At 41.8% G+C, this 23,747-nt stretch overlaps 2 protein-coding genes across 4 annotated transcripts in view; both read right to left on the bottom strand.

The window, feature by feature from the left end:
* The window catches only part of LOC118385326 (atrial natriuretic peptide receptor 2-like), a 43,915-nt gene extending 27,899 nt beyond the window's left edge, over nt 1-16,016 (bottom strand). For 2 of the 3 annotated variants that reach the window (XM_052521220.1, XM_052521222.1), the window contains exons 1-7: nt 14,876-16,016; nt 10,863-11,044; nt 7,866-7,979; nt 7,426-7,561; nt 7,192-7,286; nt 5,315-5,450; nt 666-750 (exon numbers count right to left, since the gene is read on the bottom strand). In XM_052521220.1, the coding sequence (XP_052377180.1) occupies nt 666-750; nt 5,315-5,450; nt 7,192-7,286; nt 7,426-7,561; nt 7,866-7,979; nt 10,863-11,044; nt 14,876-15,578 (1,451 nt within the window). In that variant the 5' untranslated portion in view covers nt 15,579-16,016. The remainder of the gene's footprint in view (nt 1-665; nt 751-5,314; nt 5,451-7,191; nt 7,287-7,425; nt 7,562-7,865; nt 7,980-10,862; nt 11,045-14,875) is intronic. The other variant, XM_052521221.1, reaches the window with a different exon arrangement.
* A 357-nt stretch (nt 16,017-16,373) lies between these two features.
* LOC118385324 (anaphase-promoting complex subunit 2-like) lies at nt 16,374-22,871 on the bottom strand. The gene is made up of 15 exons (XM_035772383.2): nt 22,539-22,871; nt 22,022-22,280; nt 21,599-21,911; nt 21,333-21,465; nt 20,873-21,083; nt 20,578-20,697; nt 20,306-20,423; nt 19,928-20,106; nt 19,628-19,769; nt 19,366-19,441; nt 18,880-19,083; nt 18,627-18,759; nt 18,265-18,506; nt 17,898-18,136; nt 16,374-16,939 (listed from the first exon to the last, which is right to left on the bottom strand). The coding sequence occupies exons 1-14, from the start codon at nt 22,614-22,616 to the stop codon at nt 17,924-17,926; spliced, it is 2,421 nt and encodes an 806-aa protein (XP_035628276.1). The 5' UTR covers nt 22,617-22,871; the 3' UTR covers nt 16,374-16,939; nt 17,898-17,923.
* Nucleotides 22,872-23,747: the final 876 nt, after the last annotated feature.

Below are 23,747 nucleotides of genomic sequence, written 5' to 3'. Positions count from 1 at the left end.
TCCTTTGCGAGGCATTGGAAAACCTCCCTGTTCTTTGTGGTACAATCTGTGTATGAAATTCACTGCTCAAATGAGAGACCTTACAGATAACTGTGTGTGTGGGGTACAGAGATGAGGTAGTCATTAAAAAATCATGTTAAAAACTATTACTGCACACAGCGTCCATGCAACTTATTGTGAGTTGTTAAACCCATTTTTACTCCTGAACTTATTTAGGCTTGCCATAACAAAGGGGTTGAATACTTATTGACTCAAGACATTTCAGCTTTTAATTTTTTTTATAACAAAAAATATATAATTTTAAAAACACAATTCCACTTTGACATGATGGGGTATTTTGGCCAGTGGCAAAACAATTCTCAATGGAATCCATTTTAAATTCAGGCTGTAACAACAAAATGTGGAAAAAGTGTGAATACTTTCTGAAGGCACTGTATTTAGGCCAGGTAGAGTGTAACGGAGTTCGCCTTGGCAACTGACATACTTCTGCACCATCAACTGCTGAGCGGTTGCTCCTGGCAACAGTCATGTCAATTCCATGCTGGCACCTTTTGTGTTCCTTATAAATAAATATCTCACTATCTATCGCTCCCTCTCTCTCCGTCTACCCCTCTCTCCAAGATGAAATATGTTTATTTCTACTCCGCATGAACAAAACAACTCACCTGTAAATGAGGAAGCTGGAGATTCCAAAAATGATGAGGGCTAAGCCAGACCCAACAGCTACAATCCCCAGCACTGGAAGGTGAGCTGAAAATACAGCGAACCAAATTATGCTTTAAAAAAACACTATACATTCCTGAAATAAATATATTCTGTATTTGCACTTTCAGGCACAATATCCACCAGGAACATTTCAACAATCCTGAAATTCCTAAAAAATAACTAATTGTACTGCCACACTAGCCTAAATTAAACTCAAACTTGTGGCTTCTTGAAGATATATTCAACACACCACTCTTTACATCGTATTTTCAAATGTGCCTTTTTCAACCATTCTTCTTTAAGTGACCATCTGTGGGGCGTCATTCCGGTTCCCCTTCAGTCCAACTCGTGCTAATTGAGTCAGAAGGTCATTCCTAAACAAGGCAGGATCCTATTGGTCTCTTAACCTTGTTCACCAGGCATAATGTATAGCAACTAGATTCAGCCGTGGGCCGATTTTCTCTTGAGCGTATGGCCTGGGAGCAGGAACATAATTACTAATCATTTGTAGACTGCAAATTAACCGAAAGAAGCCCAAACAGATAAAATATTTGACTAAAACATAATAATTTCAAACCTTATACACAGTATGTGATCATATACAAATGTGCATAATATATATATATAAATAAAATGCATGGGAATACTTTGGAACAGATTTCCAAAATGACTTGGAGCTGACTTGTTGGTGTTTTTAGTGTTGTATATAAAAAATGAATGTTTTATTTATTTTTATTCCACTTTTATTTAACCAGGTAGTCCAGTTGAGAACAAGTTCTCATTTACAACTGCGACCTGTGGCCAAGATGAAGCAAAGCAGTGCGACACAAACAACAACACATGGAATAAACAAGCATACAGTCAAACACAATAGAAAAAAAGAAAGTCTATATATAGCGTGTGCAAATGGTGAGGTAAGGAGGCAAGGCAATAAATAGGCCACAGTAGCGAAGTAATTACAATTTAGCAAATGAACACTGGAGTGATAGATGATGATGTGCAAGTAGAAATAAGTACAGGGGGGCAAATAAAATCATGCCAGTTGGGGAACCATGCCGGTCTTCCTCCTGTGCCACTGGCAACAGACAGACAGATTTGTACATCGGATCATTATTTGTGGATGGACTCCACTTGTTGGAGAGATTGGGAGGGTGATGAGAAGCAACACTCATTCGTTATCTATAGATACCATATCACTTCATTGCAGCTTCACTTCATTCTTTATTATCTAATACATGTACATTTATTCAAAAGAAGTGTTTCTCCTTACACAGTGTTCAAATGTTTCATCTACACATGCCTTCCATGAAAAACCATGATGCGCATGAAATACAGTTGAAGTCGGAAGTTTACATACACCTCAGCCAACTACATTTAAAATCAGTTTTTCACAATTCCTGACATTTAGTCCGAGTAAAAAGTCCCTGTCTTAGGTCAGTTAGGATCACCACTTTATTTTAAGAATGTGAAATGTCAGAATAACAGCAGAGAGAATTATTTCTTTCAGCTTTTATTTCTTTCATCACATTCCCAGTGCGTCAGAAGTTTACATACACTCAATTAGTATTTGGTAGCATTGCCTTTAAATTGGTTAAATTTGGTCAAACTAGCCTTCCACAAGCTTCCCAAAATAAGTTGGGTGAATTTTGGCCCATTCCTCCTGACAGAGCTGGTGTAACTGAGTCAGGTTTGTAAGGCCTCTTTGCTCGCACACGCTTTTTCAGTTGTGCCCACAAATATTCAAAAGGATGAGGTCAGGGCTTTGTGATGGCCACTCCAATACCTTGACTTTGTTGTCCTTAAGCCATTTTGCCACAACTTTGGAAGCATGCTTGGGGTCATTGTCCATTTGGAAGACCCATTTGCGACCAAGCTTTAACCTCCTGACCGATGTCTTGAGATGTTGCTTCAATATATCCACATCCTCATGATGTCCTCTATTTTGTGAAGTGCACCAGTCCCTCCTCCAGCAAAGCACCCCCACAACATGATGCTGCCACCAGTGTTTCACGGTTGGGATGGCGTTCTTCGGCGTGCAAGCCTCCCCCTTTTTCCTCCAAAGATAACGATGGTCATTATGGCCAAACAGTTCAATTTTTGTTTCATCAGACCAGAGGACATTTCTCCATAAAGTACGATCTTTGTCCCCATGTGCAATTGCAAACCGAAGTCTGGCTTTTTTATGGCGGTTTTGGAGCAGTGGCTTCTTCCTTGCTGAGCGGCCTTTCAAGTTATGTCGATATATGACTCGTCTTACTGTGGATATAGATATTGTGCTGTGAAAACGTATTTGCCCCCTTCCTGGTTTCTTATTTTCTTGAACATTTGTCCCACTTAAATGTTTCAGATCAAACAAATTTGTATATTACACAAATATAACCCAAGTAAACACAAAATGCAGTTTAAGTGATAATTGTATTTATTAAGGAAAAAAGCTATCTGAACCTTCATGGCCCGATGTGACAAAGTAATTGCCCCCCCTTGTTAAATCATGAATTTACTGTGGTTAAATCACATTTTTTTGGAAAGCTGAGTTCAACTTCACTATCACACCCAGGCCTGATTACTGCCAGACGTGTTGAATCAAGAAATCACTTAAATAGAACCTGTCTAACAAAGTGAAGAAATCCAAATCAATTCAGGAACAGATGAGAAAGTAATTGACATTATCAGTCTGGAAAGGGTTACAAAGCCATTTCTAAAGCTTTGGGACTCCAGCGAACCACGGTGAGAGCCATTGTCCACAAATGGAGAAAATTTGGAACAGTGGTGAACCTTCCCAGGAGTGGCCGGCCTACCAAAACTACCCCAAGAGCGCAGCGATGACTCATCCAAGAGGTCACAAAAGAACCCACAACAACATCTAAAGAACTACAGGCCTCACTTGCATCAGTTAAGGTCAGTGTTCATGACTCAACCATAAGAAAGAAACTGGGCAAAAATGGCATCCATGGCAGAGTTCCAAGGCAAAAACCACTGCTGACCAAAAAGAACATAAAGGCTCGTCTCACTTTTGTCAAAAAACATCTTGATGATCCCCAAAACTTTTGGGGAAATATTCTGTGGACTGACGAGACAAAAGTTGAACTTTTTGGAAGGTGTGCGTCCGTTACATCTGGTGTAAAAGTAACACAGCATTTCAGATAAAGAACATCATACCAACAGTCAAATATGGTGGTGGTGGTGTGATGGTCTGGGGCTGCTTTGCTGCTTCAGGACCTGGATGACTTGCTGTGACTGATGGAACCATGAATTCTGCTCTCTACCAAAAAATCCTGAAGGAGAATGTCCGGCCATCATTTCGTGACCTCAAGCTGAAGCGCACTTGGGTTCTGCATCAGGGCAATGATCCAAAACACACCAGCAAGTCCACCTCTGAATGGTAAAACAAAACAAAAAAAGGTTTTGGAGTGGCCTAGTCAAAGTCCGGACTTGAATCCGATTGCGATGCTGTGGCGTGACCTTAAAAAAAGGCAGTTCATGCTCGAAAACCCTCCAACGTGGCTGAATTAAAACAATTCTGCAAAGAAGAGTGGGCCAAAATTCCTCCACAGCAATGTGAAAGCCTCATTGCCAGTTAACGCAAACGCTTGATTGCAGTTGTTGCTGCTGAGGGTGGCACAACCAGTTATTAGGTTTAGGGGGCAATTACTTTTTCACATAGGGCCATGAAGGTTCGGATAGCTTTTCTCCCTTAATAAATAAAATCATCACTTAACTCCCATTTGTGCTTACTTTGGTTATCTTTGTGTAATATTTACATTTCTTTGATGAATTGAAACATTTAAGTGTGAGAAATGTAAAAAATCAAAAATAAAAAAAATAAAAAATAAGGAAGGGTTTCCTCCAGCGTCTTCACAAGGTCCTTTGCTGTCGTTCTGGGATTGATTTGCACTTTTCGCACCAAAGTACATTCATCTCTACGAGACAGAACGCGTCTCCTTCCTGAGCGGTATGATGGCTGCGTGGTCCCATGGTGTTTATACTTGCATACTATTGTTTGTACAGATGAACGTGGTACCTTCAGGCGTTTGGAAATTGCTCCCAAGGATGAACCAGATTTTCTTTTCTGAGGTCTTGGCTGATTTCTTTTGATTTTCCCATGATGTCAAGCCAAGAGGCACTGAGTTTGAAGGTAGGCCTTGAAATACATTCACAGGTACACCTCCAATTGACTCAAATAAAGTAAATTACCCTATCAGAAGCTTCTAAAGCCATGACATAATTTTCTGGAATTTTCCAAGCTGTTTAAAGGCACAGTCAACTTAGTGTATGTAAACTTCTGACCCACTGGAATTGTGATACAGTGAATTATAGGTTAAATAATCTGTTTGTAAACAATTGTTGGAAAAATGACTTGTGTCATGCACAAAGTAGATGTCCTAACCGACTTGCCAAAACTATAGTTTTTTAACAAGAAATTTGTGGAGTGGTTGAAAAATGAGTTTTAATGACTCCAACCTAAGTGTATGTAAACCTCCGACTTCAACTGTAGCATCAACAAAGACGGTACAACACTACAAATAATTATTCAAACTGCTGTAATACTATATAAGCACCTGACTTAACCATTAAATCACTTGTACAGAAGCCAGCCGACTTGACCTACCATCAATGCAGATGGGCTCATCAGAAGAGAAGACACACGGTGGGTTATCCAGAGGTGGGCTCCCTTTGGGCCAATGAATCCTCTCCGTTGAGGACCAGATGATCTCTTTGTTAGTTCCATTGTAATGGGCCACAAGCTGCAAAACACCAAGAAAAAGTTTTTGCTTTGTTTACAAACTCGATTCCCAAATGATACATTCAGAGGGATGAATAAGAGGCATGTTACATAATCAAAAGGAGCCCTTTTTCTCCCACTTCCAATAAATATCACACCGCAGAGTATTATGAAAATGAGAGCCTGTTTAAATTTCACAGTAGCATTAAAGCTGCATATTAAAATAGCTGCTACTCTCCTTCAATGCCTTTAAAACATGAAAGCCCATCAGTGAAGAACGCAAAAGTTTGGCCTGAATGTTTTGGGGGCATGCCCATAATAAATACCATATGACTAAAATGTTAAACATTAAAATATACTCATGTATAAAGCAAGACAGGGTATCGTTGACTTACTGGTCCTTCTCAGACAAATTAGTAGTTTTGAAAAGGTTGTCTGAGAAACGGTGTTCTTTCATCTCAGGCGGCGGGAGCTTTATTGTTTGATGATATGGCATTTGCCATCCCTGTTAATAGCTTCCCTTGTTACAGAAGGGCATTGTGAAACATGACTCCAGTGTCTCTAACCAGCTGCTGGAGAATGTCAATATAGCCTGCCTCCCTTGTGGAGGGCCAGACAGGCATGTTGGGTTGGGTCCTCCCTGCTACTCAGTCTGTGAAGGAGAAGGGCAGCCCCACTGAGAGGGCCACAAGAACTATGCAGGTTGTAAAAGTTTGTTGAGGAGCAGGGGGGCCATTCAACTCAACCAGTCATCAATGGCTTCAATAGCTGCTGGTTTCAATAGAACCGTGTCTTTCGAATCAGTGATTTATTCACATCAAGGAGTTTTAGTTAGGTTAGTGGACTCTGATCAATTACCCAACGTATCAGGAAGAGTAATGACCCCAGAATATCTCCCAAACAGTAATAGCCTTTAGTCTTTGCATGATGTTGAACATTTGCTTTTAAATACATTGATGGCAAATTGGCAATGCACAAGCAAAGCATTGGGTTTTCAGCTCCCCAATTCAGTATGCGGAAAGTAGTTGAGGAAAATTCTTGTTACTGTAATTACAGAAAACTAACATCTGGAACGGATTAGATCGGTCCCCCGAAAGTACTGCTCTCACTCACTGTTTTTATTTACTGTCACCGAGTTTACTATTGAGATCCATTTTATAAATCATAAAGTGCACAAATTGATATTTTGACAACAGGTATTTTTGTAGTTTAGAAATATACATTTCTATTGAAATGTTGGCTACAGCAATTGAGACCATAAATAAACAAGAGGCTTTAAAAGAATAGCTCTGCATCCATCTCCACTGTGGTGATATTGTAAAAGCAGGAATTTGAAAATGAACACTGTTATTGGATGTTCACATAGGAAAACACATTGATAATGCCAAGTGTTTACTTGGGGAACTCAAGGATTCTCTTGTAAGTCACACTCAAAACGAACCTGAAAGTACCTTCATCATAGTGAACGTATGGCCACTCATCAGAACATACTTGCATAAAGTATAAAATAATGCTGCACTGTCTACCACTATGGCAAATTAGCAACAAATTGTGTAATGTTGATAAACGATTGGTCATTTTAATAACTGTCATGACTTTAAAGTGACTGTAAAGTTAACTTGTCTAAAAAAAAAAAAAGCCTGATAACAAAATAGCAAGTTGTGTCTTTTTGTGAGTGGCTTCTAAAATAGCAAAGCTTTAGATGTCTTGCCTAGTTAAATAAAGGTCAAATAAATAGATCTACCTGCAGAAGTAACACTTACCCCATACTCTCCAGATTCCTGGTTTGTCATTGCCCAGAGGTTGAAATCAGTGTTCCTAGCATTGTTTTTGTCTGTGGTCACAAGTCCTGTAACCCCTTAAAACACAAACAATCTTCACATTTAGACTTTTCATATCAGTCATAATGCAAAAATGGGTTTCCTACCCAACTGACACAAAAAGGATGATTGCAAAGTCAACTAAAAGCAGCACCATTATCAACTCATAATATTCACCCCAAAATCGCAGGTTTTGCATCCTCTGTGTGATGTTGATTCCATCGCTCTGGGAGCCCCCCTCCGCCAGCGTCTCCTCCAAGGCCTTAGCATACATCACAAAGCCATCATAGAAGCAGCCAGCGATGAAATCCATCTGAAAGGAATGGAGGTCTGTACATTAGCCAGCAAGAGAGTAGTCTTCATAATCTTCATTCACAGATGCAGCTTTTGTTTACTATTTGCATGGAATTATATTTTGACCCTTATGTGCATGGCTCTACTCCCTTTCTATCTCGATTGAAATATCTGGTTGAGCCCAGTTAGATGCCAAAATGCCATTAATCTTCACAAAGAAGGAGTCAAGTGTTTAATGAATAAATTAAATCCATTAATTACTATGTATAAATGATCTCTTTTATAGCAGTGGCTGATATGTGGCAGGATTTCACACAACTTACCAGAGAGGGTTCTATGTTCACATCAAAGTCCTTCTGGGCTCTAATGTGGAGCTCATCTTGGAACTCTTTATACTCTGGATTATCAGGCTCCCTGTATGTTATTACCAACACAGACTGGAAGAAAGAGAGAGACAACATTGAGAAAGTAGAACATTACTGGGGAATTACACCCAGAGCATCATAAACATGTACCAACTATGACAGATTTATAATCATGGCATGGAGAAGGATTTCCTACTGGGTGGAAATGTAAATTATACAATTGTAATTCGAAATGCTTTGAAGTAGGATTAAAAATGAGCAGATGTACCCTGTTTTATAATCAGTCTAATGAACAGTCCCTTGTGAGTAAACGGCAACAACATTCAAGGTGAAGAATGCACAATTAGCTGTGTCCAAATGCAGTTAAACGCATGGACATGTCTTGAAGACTAGGGTGAAAACGCTAAAAACCAAACAAACAGCTGTGGTAACTATATATATTGCTTATGTTATATTTCATTTTCTACTTGCACGACTTGTTACAAATTGCTATTAGACCACAGTCGTGACGTTGTTCGATTAATTCTGTTCGGATGGAGGCATATTGTTTGGATGGAAAAGCACCGCTTCGGCCTAAGATTTAATATATGGTCATCATTTGAGTTCACTTGGACTTTGCCTTGTTATTACTGATATAAGCTAAATCTGGCTGAATGGTCAGATTCAGTAATGATATACAATCGACAAGTAACTTCCAAACGCAATCAACGTTCTATGAGCTGCATATTGCCATAAATCCTTTTACTGCTTGTAGTCAAATGAAGATGTTGTATAATCAGTAAAACAGGGCCAAAATCGTATGTTACAAGGTAGAAGTATATCACGAGCAGAGGCATCCATTTGAACTAAGTATTAGGTCTCGACAACCTGCTTTCTGCATAGCTTATCTATCTCCATCTAAGTGCCTTCATATTGTGTCTGTTATATCTAGCCTTTCTATTGTAACGCTTCAGAAACAAATACTTGCAATAACCTGACAACAGTACACACTATTTCAGTCAAGTTAATAAGCTTCACTTGTCTTTATCAATCCAAAGCCATTTGTAGCGCCTTTCATTAGGAGTTCTACGCCGGAATGTCTAATACTAAGAGACTACAGTAACTGCAGCGAAATCAGTGACATTTAACGACCAAATTGGAAGAGAAGCATCTGTACCCCCACCCCCCCCCCCACACTTACTTATTTCTCAACACATCAACATGCAGGACTAAGTGGCTTTTAGCTGAAAACACATGCTCTCCTTTATTAACTCCATCCAATCATTAGTCCTCCGAGCAGAGACAGATTCTTGCCTGCCGAGTCAGAACCGTTATGAAGTTCGTTATCATGTTGATCAGAGAAACGCGTTCATTTGACATAACTGTGATTAAAATAAAAGCTATGTTTTCATAGGCAAAGGTCAGTTATGATTTGATTGGATGACTAATGCAGTGAGAGGCTGGTTTAGGGAAAGTTTTGGGGTGAGGTTGAGAGGATGCCTTGTAGGCCTACTGTAGAGAGGGACATGGTTCTCGTTAGAATCCTCATTAGGTTATGAACAATGAACCATAATTGTCCCAAGCTGGTTGTCAATGGCTGGTGACAAACATGCCTGGAAAACATCTCTAACTCTGACGAACAAAAACATGCATTGTAAACAAATATAAATATGCATGAGGTACAAACATCCTAAACGTTTTATAATAAAACTTTACAGCAGTGCTGAGCGATTAGTGTTTTTTGAAGTTGGTTCAGTTTGGGTTAGATTATTAGAAAATAATCACGTTTTCAAACATGTTTTAAAACATTAAATGCATTATGAAATAATGACAATTATTTGTTAGCTTTTTAATGGAAATTCCAAAGCAAAAATATTCCATTGTCTCCATCAGGTCCGCACATCAACAGAAAAATAGGAAGTTACTATGAAATCTAAAAAAAAACATTTTATTGTGTATATTAATGAATTTTTATTTGATTACTTTATTATTTTGTTATTCCTTAATCATCATCACATCTCTGCTCAGGCAGTAGCAGCCAGACAACGTGCTATGTGCTCCCCCACACTGTCTTTAGTCATCCTATTTAGTAAGGCTAACCTGCCTACGTATTCTGCAAAGCTGTCTGATGAAATAATTGTACTTCTTCAAAGTAAATAATGTATACTTTCACACACTCTCTTAGGCCTCTTTTGGTTGTCTTGTGTACATTCCTTTCTCATGCGGCCTGTGTGTATCTAACCTAACATACCAGGTGTAAAAGTGTATCCATCTCGGTCAGAGCTGGAAAAAACAGGCACAATGGATTATGGTCATTGTAGTTAATTACCACGTTCTTGCTATGAATTAGGTTGAATCTTCACTTAATGAAAACTAGAACTCCCTTCAGCCCAGTGCCCCACATAGTTATTGGCATGATTTCTCTCGTGAATTATTTGATTTCTCTCTGAAGAAACGGCGCATTGGGCTCACAAAAAAGAAAATTCACTAAATGGAATTCAAGTAATTGAACCGTTGTCACTCGGTTCAAATTAAATGTTGGTTAATCGCTCAGCACTACTTTACAGTAATTCATACTCGTCGGTAAACCTTCAATCAACTTGGTGAACTTTGTGTTCCCTTTGATACAGGTTCAGTTGGAACAGAGGGATGTGGAATGATCCTGTTGATGGACAGGCTTGTGATGCACACACGAAGTAGAGGCTTTGAATTGAATTTCCTCAGTGAGAGACATCCATTTCACAGGCCAAATGGCAGTTTCAGACTATTAAAGTTGTCTGGTTCCAATGACCGGAGGGGAAAGGAATTGACAGTTCAACATCAAATTAGTGACAGAGTATTTGGACACAATTACTAAAAAAAGGTTTCTGTGATAAATTAAATTAGCAAAACGTAATGAATGAAAGGGAACAAAGGCAGGAATATTTCTCTGTCTCCATGTCTCTATCTGTCCAACTCTCTGTCTGTGCAGTTTACCTTGAAGACCTTGATGGGATCAATCCAGAGGCTGTCGTTGTTCAGCCAGGGTTTGCGCTCCGTTAGGCTTTCCGCAAACACATCCAGATAGAAGATGGCGTAGTTCTCAGGGTCTGGGATCTCACTCTGGAAAAGCTTCATGATACTCAGAAATGTGTCCGGAGGCCCACAGATATACACAACTGTAGGGAAGACAAAAACATGACACAAAGGTTTCTTATCACTCTTTATAGGAATTATGTTAGCACTATTCAGTGAAATTGCTCCTCTTATCATTGTTAGACTTGATTTAGATATGAACCATAGATATGAAACCAATCCAAATCTCTAACTTTTGGGAAATGCAGTTATGAGGAAGCATGTGTAGGTAGACCTACTGATGGTGCACATTCGTGCGTGCACTATTTAGGGGGAGTGTACATGTGTGTTTACAGGGTGTAAAGCCGTCTGTGCTGTTCGCCTGTCTACATTACACAATCCCATTCTGTTTGCATTCCGTCTACTCCATGGACAGCATGTCTGTAGGCATTATTTCCATTCACTGCATGTCAGAGTGACTTCTGCCAGGTCTAAGACAGTCCTCCCAGTTAGCAGACATTTCCTAAAGTGTTAGACCAAAGTCGGCACAGAACACCGCTCAGACCTCAACTCTCATCTCTTCCAAAACAGCTCACAAGGAGCCATGCCAAGTAGTCCTGCTGTCTCCTGGACATCGTCCAAAACAAATGTACAAAAAGGCAAGGAAAAAGTCCTCCTGTGTTGTACAAATCATAAGGATCTGCCTGGGCTTAAGTTAATACAAAGCACTTCAAATGGTTCGGTACATTTTATTTCACTTCGTGGCAGACAAAGATGGCAAACAACCAACCTCGTCTTAATTTAAAATGACTAGTACAAGGCTGCATTCTGTCCCATGACTCACACAACATCTACATGCAGAGAAGGATAATGCTGCACTATTCAACACATCCCTATACAATGAATACATTCAATTTCAGTATTTCTCTCTCTCCAGCTTGAAAAAAGACCAATAAAACAGCCTCTACAAAATTGCATCTTTAGAATGTCGTCAACTTTCGTGTTTATCCTTACATAGTGTTATATAAATATGACAGAGAGCATTAGACATACATATAACCTATGAGATCATGTTAGCATTATGGTATAACCATTATGGTATCATGTTAGAGGGACTTTAATAACTCTTGTGAGAGGACTTGTATACTGTACACCTTCATCGCATGTCTTTGTTCTCTTCCAGAAAGACAGTACACAACTTCGACAAACACATTTCCACCTATGAGGAAACTCACTTTGTGTTTATAGTGAGGGGTCTATACTTTACCTTCGCTCCATTATGTGGGCACCTGTGTTAGCACTCATGTAGCTTTTCAAGTCTGCAACAAAATATTCACATATGTACCTCCACAAAAGAGAAAACATAGCTTGATGTATTCTTCCTTTCAGCCATGTGGCATTTCCTTTCTCTGTAGGTATGCTTTTAGCAGTCTGACAAGCATCAAGTGGTGAGCTTTTCCAGAGGCAACCTGGTGGGATTTTAAAACATAATTGGCTTCATATTAAGTCTAGGAGTTAAGGTTTGTCCATTTGAAGCAGGTAGATGTTTTTTTTCCATGAACAAAGGCCATTCCGTTTTCCAATAATTAGACCGGTTTCCCATCAGAAGACAAAATAGGAAGGACTGTGTTGGAGTGCATCAATTTACATTTCACATCTGTACCTGACAACAAGAGGCTGAAAAAAAACAACAATTGAACTCAAAACTAGACATTATTGCCAAGCCGTTGACTAAAAAGGAGAGACCACACAGTTGAGGTAAAGGTTGACAGCCCAGGGGTTATCTGTTGATGATCTCATCGGGATAAAAGTGAATGGAATGTCGAGCCAGAACTCCAAGCCTGGACAAGCCCAGACAAAACCATTCACTTCTGTGACCCCAAGCTCACCATGGGCGTGCCTATAATTCGGCTAAGAGGTTTGGCAGCTTTCAAAGTGCCTGTTCCTGATATAACATCAGTTTGGTACCCCCATATGCAGTGTTTTTAATCATCTTACTGCTGGAAAAAGTTTTTCAAGTGGATAGACCAAGTCATTTACATGAGTCACTCATCGGCCACACAGTCCCATCTGTGCTATGTTGTTTAGTGCAGAGTCACTCTATAATGTTCTGATCTACTGATTTCTCAATCAGTACCCTGACAATAACTACAAATGAAAACAGTGTGCCAAGAGTAACATTTAGTGGTTAGAGTAATGTTTTAGGGTTATTGAGAACACTGGAAGTCAGTATCTACCCAGAAGATGTGAAAGAGTTCAGTGCCTTTACTTCTTCCAGAAGCACTTAAAAATCAACAGAGCATTAGATGTTTCCAACAAACAGAACATTTCTGGGCCAAAGTACACATCAAATATCACTTGCCTGCTTCAGAACATTGAACATAGATTTTAGCAGCATTGATGTTTCTCTGTTGAACTTTCATCCACTGGTATTTTATCAATATGTTTATATTACAGTATAAGGCTAAGGTCCAAGGTGATTTATGCAACCATGTATAATTAACATCATTCATTCCAATTTTTAAGGATTCCCTGAGTTGCCAACAAATATTCATTGAAAATGTAAAAAGATACCAATTCTTGAAATCATGTGTGAAATCGAGGTTCAAACAAACCCATATTGAAGCCACTCGATCATGTTGATAAGATAAACAACAAGGAAGATGTTGACGTGAGAGATGACTAACAGAAAGCAAACACACACAAATGACTGGTATCAAACAATTTAACCAATGTCAAGCTTTGATTTGCCAACACAATTGGTAATTTGCCATGTCCAACAATAAATCAGGGAACAGCACTGTCACTTTCATCTGGTCTCACTGTGACCCTCTCTACAGACATTTCTTAACCTAACAACAATATTTTGCTATTTATCCCAACATTGAAATAATGTAAATGTACTGTGATGTGTATAGGATATGGTTTTCTGAACGAATTAAAAGTTGGAATTATTTGACCATTAAAATTATACAGTTTTAATAAACATGTAATAATATATCCTACAGCAAGCATTACCATGTGTCAATATGATTTTCGACTAGGTAAATAATCTGAATATATTGAGCTAGCCTACTAATGGTCTAATTATAAGCATTTCTTATAAATTGCTCTGAAATAAGCAAGACTGTACTGTGGACTCAGATGGCGTACTTTTAAATAGAATGAGCTGCAAATTAAAAATATATATATATGATTGCGAATCAGCATTCCAAGATATTGTAAATTAACATGGGGCCATTGTAATTAATTAACGTCAACAATACATACATAATATTTACAACAATAATTCACATTTCAGGTTAAAATGGCTGTCTACTAAATTAGAATATATGTTGTAAATAAAATGCATGCAGGGACCCTTGAAAAAGAGAAGAAAGAACCCACGAGCCCATCACAGAGAGAGACAGGCACACACGTATTTTTCTTCAAAAAATACGCAGGTGGACAAGAGCAATAAACCAGTAGTCTGGTCACACACGGTGCATAAAAGTGTATTCTTTCTCGTCTACCTGTTATTTTAGATAAGAATGGCAAGAACAGGTTTAAAATCCAGTGTAGGCCCATGTCAAAATCAAGAACTCAAAACTGAATATTATTGTTGGCTAATATGCTTACCTATCACCAACACCAAGTTTACTAGGCTACTTAAAGGCCCAACTAGTATCTCACTATTGTCGAGACAATGTTGCATGCATTTTGGAAATCTGATCAGATTCTTGGAGCTAGGCTATTATGGCAACAACCACATTTCTATATAGCACAGCTGGTCAAAAGCAAAATGCTTGTTTTCATTACTTTAATATAGCCAATTTTGACATTGCAGCTGGCCTAGTTTAGGGGAAATTACTCAGTTCTGCCTCCAGGACCAGACTCGTGACAATACAAGTCAACCTGCTATTGCACATGTGTAAATAGCCAACTAATAGACTTACTTCTTCCGTGGTCTTTCATGAAAGTAATGATTTCTTTATAATAGCTTGGTGAGTCTTCATATGGAAAGGCACCAACTGTGACATTTTCATCCTTCAAATTTAGGTAAATTCCTTCAGAGAGGAAGTAGTGAGGTCGGTCATCTTTTTTCAAATCGTGGAATATCAGAATGGCACGAGAGGTCCAATTATAGTGCGCGTGAATAATGTTTGCAAAGTCTCCCAGTTTGGTGGTCGAGGGTCCGGTGCGAATAATCGTATTGTACTCGTCCCCTTTATCAAACCCATATGCGGTTCCTCCCGCAGTTATCAATGGGAGTTTCCAATGGGATGCAAATCTTCCAACTGAGGCCACTGAATACACACACCCAGGTCCAAAGAAAGCATCTGGTTTATTATAAAGTTTGGTGTCCACGGCGATAATCTGTGCCTTATTTTCTGCGCAGACACCGGTTGAATCCTCCGTGCTGAAATTCAAGAGTTGAATAGAGTGGCCTTTGAGAAGTCCGTGCTTCTTCTGGAGATTCTCGTTCGCCATAAGAATTGCTGGGAAAACCCGAGGCAAAGCCCATGGATACTTGTGGTAATTATCGGGAAGCATCACCGCAACTGTGATATTATTTTCCATATTCATTCGACACCTGGATATGAGAGAATATGTGAATAACACAAATAAACAATATCCAAGTTCCGTTTTATATCCCATTGCTCAAATTTGAAGTTAAATAAATCCAAGAAAACGGACCTCGTGAGTTCACCTGGGAAGTGGTAAAACGTCTTACTGTCCTGAAACCGAACCATATGGTTTCTCTATTGAAATGCAATTTCAGTCAAAATAAGAAATGCTTAGGTAATCCATGTGTAATTTATCCTCTATAATTTTGTTCTAATTGTTCTCCAGCAGCGTGATTCCGGGAGTTGTTCACTTCGGTGCACTAATTGTTCTCCAGCAGCGTGATTCCGGGAGTTGTTCACTTCGGTGCAGTTTTCGGACTGATGTTCCTCAACTCCCCCCTCAAAGTGTGATAACATCCATCCATATGACTATAATCACTGCAACCTTCAATACACCCCCCACACGTGATATCACAGATCCGAGAAAGACAGGGATGAGGCGCCCCCTGCCTGCTGTCACAGTTCTTCAATCTTGGTCCTGGAGACCCACATGGTGTGCAAACTTTTGTTCAGCCACAGCACTAACAGAACGGATTCAACTACCATTGAATCAGGTGTGAGTACTGGGGGTTGGAACAAAAACCTGCACACCATGTGGGTCTCTAGGACCAGGAAAATAGATAATCAGTTAAACTGGCTTGGACAATAATCTGAAAGACAATTTATCAGTTGTGTAGAAATCCATGAGAGTTGAATAAACCAAAATCCAAGCTAATACACATGACAAACTCTGATGCCGAATTTGATATACACAAATCTAAGATTCCACAATGATCCACTAGAGGTCAGGAGTTCCCCACAGGACTTCATTTCAGCAAGCTCTACATGAAATCAAATGTATTTATATAGCCCTTCTTACATCAGCTGATATCTCAAAGTGCTGTACAGAAACCCAGCCTAAAACCCCAAACAGCAAGCAATGCAGGTGTAGAAGCACGGTGGCTAGGAAAAACTCCCTAGAAAGGCCAAAACCTAGGAAGAAACCGAGAGAGGAACCAGGCTATGAGGGGTGGCCAGTCTTCTTCTGGCTGTGCCAGGTGGAGATTATAACAGAACATGGCCAAGATGTTCAAATGTTCATAAATGACCAGCATGGTCAAATAATAATAATCACAGTAGTTGTCGAGGGTGCAGAAAGTCAGCACCTCAGGAGTAAATGTCAGTTGGCTTTTCATAGCCGATCATTCAGAGTATCTCTACCGCTCCTGCTGTCTCTAGAGAGTTGAAAACAGCAGGTCTGGGACAGTTAGCATGTACGGTGAACAGGTCAGGATTCCATAGCCGCAGGCAGAACAGTTGAAACTGGAGCAGCAGCATGGCCAGGTGGACTGGGGACCGCAAGGAGTCATCATGCCAGGTAGTCCTGAGGCATGGTCCTAGGGCTCAGGTCCTCTGAGAGAGAGAAATAAAGAGAGAATTAGAGAGAGCATACTTAAATTCACACAGGACACCGGATAAGACAGGAAAAGTACTCCGGATATAACAAACTAACCTTAGGCCCCCCGACACAAACTACTGCAGCAAACAACTACTGGGGCGGCAGGGTAGCCTAGTGGTTAGAGCGTTGGACTAGTAACCAAAAGGTTGCAAGTTCGAATCCCCGAGCTGACAAGGTACAAATCTGTCGTTCTGCCCCTGAACAGGCAGTTAACCCACTGTTCCTAGGCCGTCATTGAAAATAAGAATTTGTTCTTAACTGACTTGCCTAGTAAAATAAAGGTAAAATTTAAAAAAATGTTTTTAAAATACTGGAGGCTGAGACAGGAGGGGTCAGGAGACACTGTGGCCCCATCCGATGACACCCCCGGACAGGGCCAAACAGGAAGGATATAACCCCACCCACCTTGCCAAAGAAGAGCCCCTTCAACCACCAACCTACCATCCTGAGACAAGGCAGAGTATAGCCCACATAGCCCACAAAGATCTCTGCCACAGCACAACCCAAGGGGGGGCGCCAACCCAGACAGGCAGATCACAACAGTGACTCAACCCACTCAAGTGAGTTAAGTAATAATCAATGTTTTATTAGCTCAGGCAATTGTAATGTTATCATAAGGGAACCCCAAATGACAAAGTCCAAACACATGTCAGTCCCCAAAAGTCATGACAAGCAGTCCGAAACTAAGTCAAGCAACCTGGATGATCAACAATAAAGAGAGAATGATTGGTTCATGCTCATTATAGCCATTTGCATTGTAAGACATAGTAATCAGCACAATGCTTGGCGCTTTCAGTTGCCTTCCAAACCTATTCCTGAACAGGTTAATCTTGGAAACTGTAGTCTCTGGCTGCAATGCTGCATCATATACATTTAGAAAACAAATCAGATACCGCCGTTTTTCAGTTCTACCTCTTTCCTCCTCCTCCTCATCTCCATCAGTTGGTGGACTTTGGCAGTCTGTAGACACCTGCGGACACGATGAGCTGATGGTCTCGCACTTTCCTCTGCAGGAAGGCCTGCAGCTCATTCACATCCATCTCTGTGACAACGGGTCCCGTGGCAACGAACATCCGGAGCATGGAGTGGATGCGCTCCAGGGTCATGGTCTCCAGGTTGGTCAGCATAGCCTGGATGTAGGCCCAGAACAACTGCACAAAGAGGAGAGAGAACCTGTGCTGTTAGTGCTAGCGTGATTTGTATTTGACAGGAAATGTGTATTTATATTTTAATTACTTGCCTCCGATGTGTGTGTGTTTGTGTGTGTCTGCCTGCATACCTGTAATTTCTCTTCCCTCTGTTCTGAATGGGTGGTGGTATTGGAGTCTCCCTCCTCGTCGCTGTCGATCAGCATCTCCCCTCTCTCAGGTTTCTCCCGGGACGAGCCGGTCTCCAGGATAGCGTAGTGTCCCCCAGCCTCCTCCTTCAGGACCCCCTGCTGCTGCCACAGAGCCAGCTTCCTTCTCGCCACCTCCTGCGGCACCCCCAGGACCCCACTCAGCTCCTCCAGAGTCCACGAGCCTTCAGGATCGAGAGAGAGACAGATGGAGATGGCAAAAGTTAACCGTAGTTACACATACAATGTCTGTATACAATGATAAAGTTGCACAAAAGGCAGCCTGTGACGGCCAGAGTTCTGACTTTTGTCCTGAAAGTGCAGGATGATGGCAGCGTGGATGGGGGACACAGTCAGGTTAGTCAGAGTCCTGTCTTCCAGCTCCACATCTAGTGTCACTGAGCCCAGATGAGGCTTCCAGCTCAGTGTCCTCATCGCCTGGGAAACCATTTGAATTATGGAATTATTTGATATCAAAATGCAATTTCCCTATTCTCTGTTTACAAGGACTTGAGTAAAACAGACAGGCACCTATGCTACATCTTCATCATCAGGTACCTTGAGTTTCTCATAGCGGTGTGTGTAGGCCTCCATGGCCTGGGAGGCCAGGAGCGGGAGCTCCATCTTCTCCTCCTTCAGCGTGGGCCAGAACTCAGAGGACAGGATCATGGCAGTCAGGGCCATGGGGGGCTGCTCCTCCTCACCTAGCCTGGACTCCTCTTCACGGATGTTGGTGTTGATCCTCCGGGAGTCAGCCACATCCTGAGAGAGAGAAGAGAGAGAACAAGAGAGAGAACAAGAGAGAGAGCAAGAAAGAGAACAAGAGAGAGAGAGTAAGGCTTTGTCCTAAAGTGTTTCAATGGTCTCTGTTCTTTGTCTTGGTTCATTAACTTGGTCTCCATGCCTTATTCTATGAAAAACACTGGTAGGTGAAAGGACTATATATTTTCAAAGATACTAGGAAGTCACTTTGAGAATCATGTTGTCATAGCACATTCTAACATAAATGGTAACTCAAGATTTCAAAGTCACGCCCTGCTTTACCTTCAGCATCACCTCACAATAGTGCATGTGGGACTCTCCGAATCGCAGCTTGAGTAACTCCACGTTACGTATCTCCCTGGAGGCACATGAGAAAAGTTCATTACTAATATATATATATTTAATTTAACCAAAATGTCCACACAGAAATACCAACACCAATATGCACATAATATTAAGAGTGACTGCAAAAAGTTGAGTAATGTACTGTATAGTGCTGAGATACAGATGCTGGTACTAGCTACTGTAAATTAGTGTTGTGTACCTGGCGGTATTGTAGTTGAACTGGTGGAGAAGTCTGTCTGCCAGGACAGTTCTGTACTCATCTATGAAGATCTCTTTACTGCCGTATATGCTGACCAGAAGACTGATGATGTCAGACGAACGCCGCTTGGAGCCCGTCTTGTCTAAAGGGTGAGAAAGAAAGATGAGTGTATTTAGTAAAAGAGACATGACGGAGAGGTGAAACACGTCTAGTTCAATACAGCAGAAACAGGAAAAAGCAACGGACACAGTTTGTCTAGTCTAGTGTGATGAACTTTGTGGGTCCACTGAGGGTACTGACCCGTGACAGCATCCTTAGGGTCTGGGGTCCATTCCTCTGGGTCGCTGCCCTCGTCCTCACTGTCCTGGGTCTCCAGGGTCACAGGATCGGCACGGGAAAGCTCATTGGCCAGGTCACTGCAGCCCTCCGCGTCCCCAGTAAGGCTGGCCACTATCTGACGTACCGTGTCCTCCCGCGTCCTGGCAACAAACCACAGACGTCACATCAATGTCACGTCAACAACAACACAATATGCTATGGGAGTCAAATCAGTAAGTAAAGAACAATCTTCTCTAACATTTTGCCTCCCAATAAAGGTTTGCTTTTTACATAAATACTCATGAAGGAATAAAATAATAGATAACTAAATAGAGATTACAATAATACACATGCACCCACCTGAGGTACTTGCGGATTGGTTGGCAGGCAACCTGCAAGATGACCATAGATGGGTCCAGCTCCCGTAGGGCCTTTATGGCTGAGATGTATACAGTGATGATGTCAGAGGTATGGACTCCTAGAAGCGGAGAAGAATGTTGTTGAGAAGGGATTAACTAACACAAGTCTTATCACTCCAGCTTCTTCTGCAACCCTGTATTTGCAAACAAAACTTCACATCAAAAAGAGCCAAACACCAATCACTGTTCCTAACCCATCATTGGTTCACTGACCTGGGTGAAGTAGACGGGTCTCAAAGGCTGTCTTAAGGGAGGTGAGGAGCTGCTGCCTCTGATTGGTTCTCTCTAGACAGAATTTGAGGTCCTCAATGGCAGGCTTTGACTCAGGGAAATCTGACAGGGACAGAATGTGAGGGCAGAAGAAATGACAAAACACTTTCTACCTTCTTTCCCCCTTATCAAATCTCTTCCCTATGCCACCGACACCCACAGTTGACAGCTTTATGTTCTTACTCTCGGTTTCATAAACCATCACCCTATCTCCTCTCTCTGTTCCCTAACCCCTCACCTCTAATGATGCTGAAGAGCTCCTCGATCCTCATGTTGACATAGATCCTGCAGAAGAACTGGTGCATGTGACACCTCCAGCGCTGCAGCACGGCGTTGGCTGGCTGGCCCACCTCCCCAGCCCTGCTGCCTGTGCTATTGGGCACCGTACCCAGTCCACCCTCTTCACTGGCAAACACCCTGCTCAACCAGCCTAACACCAGCTCTAGCCACTGGAGAGAGAGAGAGAGAACGACAGAGGGACTTGAGAGAGTGTTTGTAAGGAAGTGTAAAACCGATAAATGATCACATTTCTGAGATTTGGACTTGGTGTAGTAAATTGTTTCATCGACAAATCATGATTGGTCAGCAACCTATTCTGTTAAATAATGCAAGCTAGAAAAGAATAACTTGTTGATAGGTCATGTCACATTATTATATTAAGTGGTCCTCCCATAGACAGGCTCTCTAGTATACTGTACCTCCTGAAAGCTGAAGAGGAAAGAGCTCTCGTACTCCCCCCTGCAGTGCTGCTCCATCCGCTGCTCAATCAGTTTGTGTAAGATGGACGTCACTGCCTCTGAACTAACCCGCTCCAATAGCTGCAACCTGGACCTGGAGGGTGGGAAAAGTGGGAAAAGACAGCTGCAGAGACACTACAAACACGGCTGGCACAGATGTAGACAATGGTTGTTCTAGCACAACATATAGAGCATACAGTGACATGGCCACGCCTCTATTCACTCACAGTATGTGGCTGAGCTCTTGCAGCTGCTCCAGGGCCTCCTGACACCAGCACTGCTGAGTGGGGACAGTGCAGCCCAGACAGACACCCCCATCAGGCCCCCTGCCCCCTTCCTCAGCCTCCCCCTTCTGGCTCATGTGCACAGAGAAGGTCCTGCTGTAGAACTCTAGTATTCTCATCTGGAGCACAGCCGAGGGGGAGAAGAGTAGAATGGCCCTGATGACGGAAAATGCCCTCTCCCGGAGACCCCTGGCCCCGGGGCCACACAGACCACCCCGGCCCTCATCCTGCCAGGTACCCAGCCTCTCCAACCCTCCTGTGAAAAGGGACAGAGGGCAATTATTTTACACATTTGACAGCATTCTGTTCAGTCAAAATTCCAGTATTAAGGGTGTAGTCAACTGTAACCTGAATGTTTGAACCCACCTAGGAAAGGTTCCAGTCTGTCCAAAAGGGTACGGAAGGCAATGAGTAGGATCCTGGTCCTATCCTTCTCCCCAAGTTCATTCTCTGGCTGCTTCAGTCCAGCCCAAAACTCAGGGGCCACTGCAGTGGTCAAACGCACCTGCAGGGTCTCCAGGAGCCATCCCTCCAGAAACTGACCCAGACCATTTGAGCACAACAGGCTAAGCCCCTCACAGAGAGACCCATCAGACATTGTGTCGTCATTGGACACTGGAGACACCTACAGACAGAGGAAATTTGTCATGTTCTTATAAACAGACACGGACTATGGTTTGTAGGTACATTGATAGATAGATCAACATTGGTATTAACTAGCTATGTAAATTCCTAATGTCATGTGAATGTGTTAGCGAGCTACATTTCCAGCAATCAACCACAGTAGCGCAATTGATCTAATTTCATTCTCACATAAAAGGAAGGCAACCTATGTCAACAACACAAGGTACCTTGCGTAGGCAAGTTAGGTCCATCTACTCACCAGAGCTGCAGTTACAGTGTCCCAAGCAGAAGGTAGCCCCTGTGGTACTGAGAATAACCTCTCAGCGGAGTCCATCATCACCACGGTTGGACCAAATTACTCAGCGAGAACCATTCGATTGTGTATTGTCAAAGTTATCGTCTGTGTTATATCACTCATCCATATTAAGGTGTACCTAGTATGGCTCATAATACTAACATGTCTCTAATACAAATATGTCTCTGAAGTTATTGCGCTCTCGCACAAGCCTGTGGCGCATAATACTGACGTATATGTGGTTGCGGAACTTATACAAGTGTGGCGGAAGTGTAAGTGCCAGTTTGTTCGTTGGAGGGATTTTGAAGCTAAGGGGTGGGTGACGAAAGGGGTGGGTGACGAAAGGGGTGGGTGCCTCAGTCTTTGCAAATAATAGCCTATTTGTCAACTTGTTAAACCTAGCGCGAGAGAGCGTTAACTGTAGCACTATTGGCTTCAAACTAGAGATGAGAAACCGAAGCATTCACGTGCTAGTCCGAAATAGGAGATGTCCGACTTGCTAATTGGTTGTACTTATACACGTGCGCGTTCATCCAATTAGCGAGTCAGAAATGAGTTTCCTCGTTCCGAATAGCATGTCAACGCGGCATTTCACCAAATTGTGCAGAAAATGGCTAATTACTGAGCTTTTTTAGTGACATCTGCTAGTCAGTAATGAAAAGCAGCGTTTGATGTTGAGATACTTTTGGTAATGTAGTGTATGTGGACACCTACTCGTCGAATATCTAATTTCAAATTCATAGGTATTAATTTGGAGTTGGTCCCTCCCTTTGCTGCGACAACAGCCTCCACTCTTCTAGGGAGACTTTCCACTAGATGTTGGCACTTGCTTCCATTCAGCCACGAGCATTAGTAAGGTCGGGCGATTAGGCCTGGATTGCAGTCACGTTCCAATTGATCCCAAAGGTGTTTGATGGGGTTGAAGTCAGGGCTCTGCAGGCGAGTCAAGTTCTTCCACACCAATCTCGACAAACCATTTCTTTATGGACCTCGCTTTGTGCAGGGGGGCATTGTCAAGTTGAAACGATGTCATTGTATGGTGGAGGGTAAAGATTTCCCTTCACTGGAATTAAGGGGCCTACTTCATCCACCAAACTTTACAGTTGGTACTATGCATTTGTCCATCAGACTGCCAGATGGTTAAATTTGACAAACTGACTTGTTGGAAAGGTG

The sequence above is a fragment of the Oncorhynchus keta genome, chromosome 6 (assembly GCF_023373465.1).
Source record: "Oncorhynchus keta strain PuntledgeMale-10-30-2019 chromosome 6, Oket_V2, whole genome shotgun sequence".
Taxonomy (NCBI): Eukaryota; Metazoa; Chordata; class Actinopteri; order Salmoniformes; family Salmonidae; genus Oncorhynchus; species Oncorhynchus keta.
This window is presented reverse-complemented; position numbering and strand designations above follow the sequence as displayed.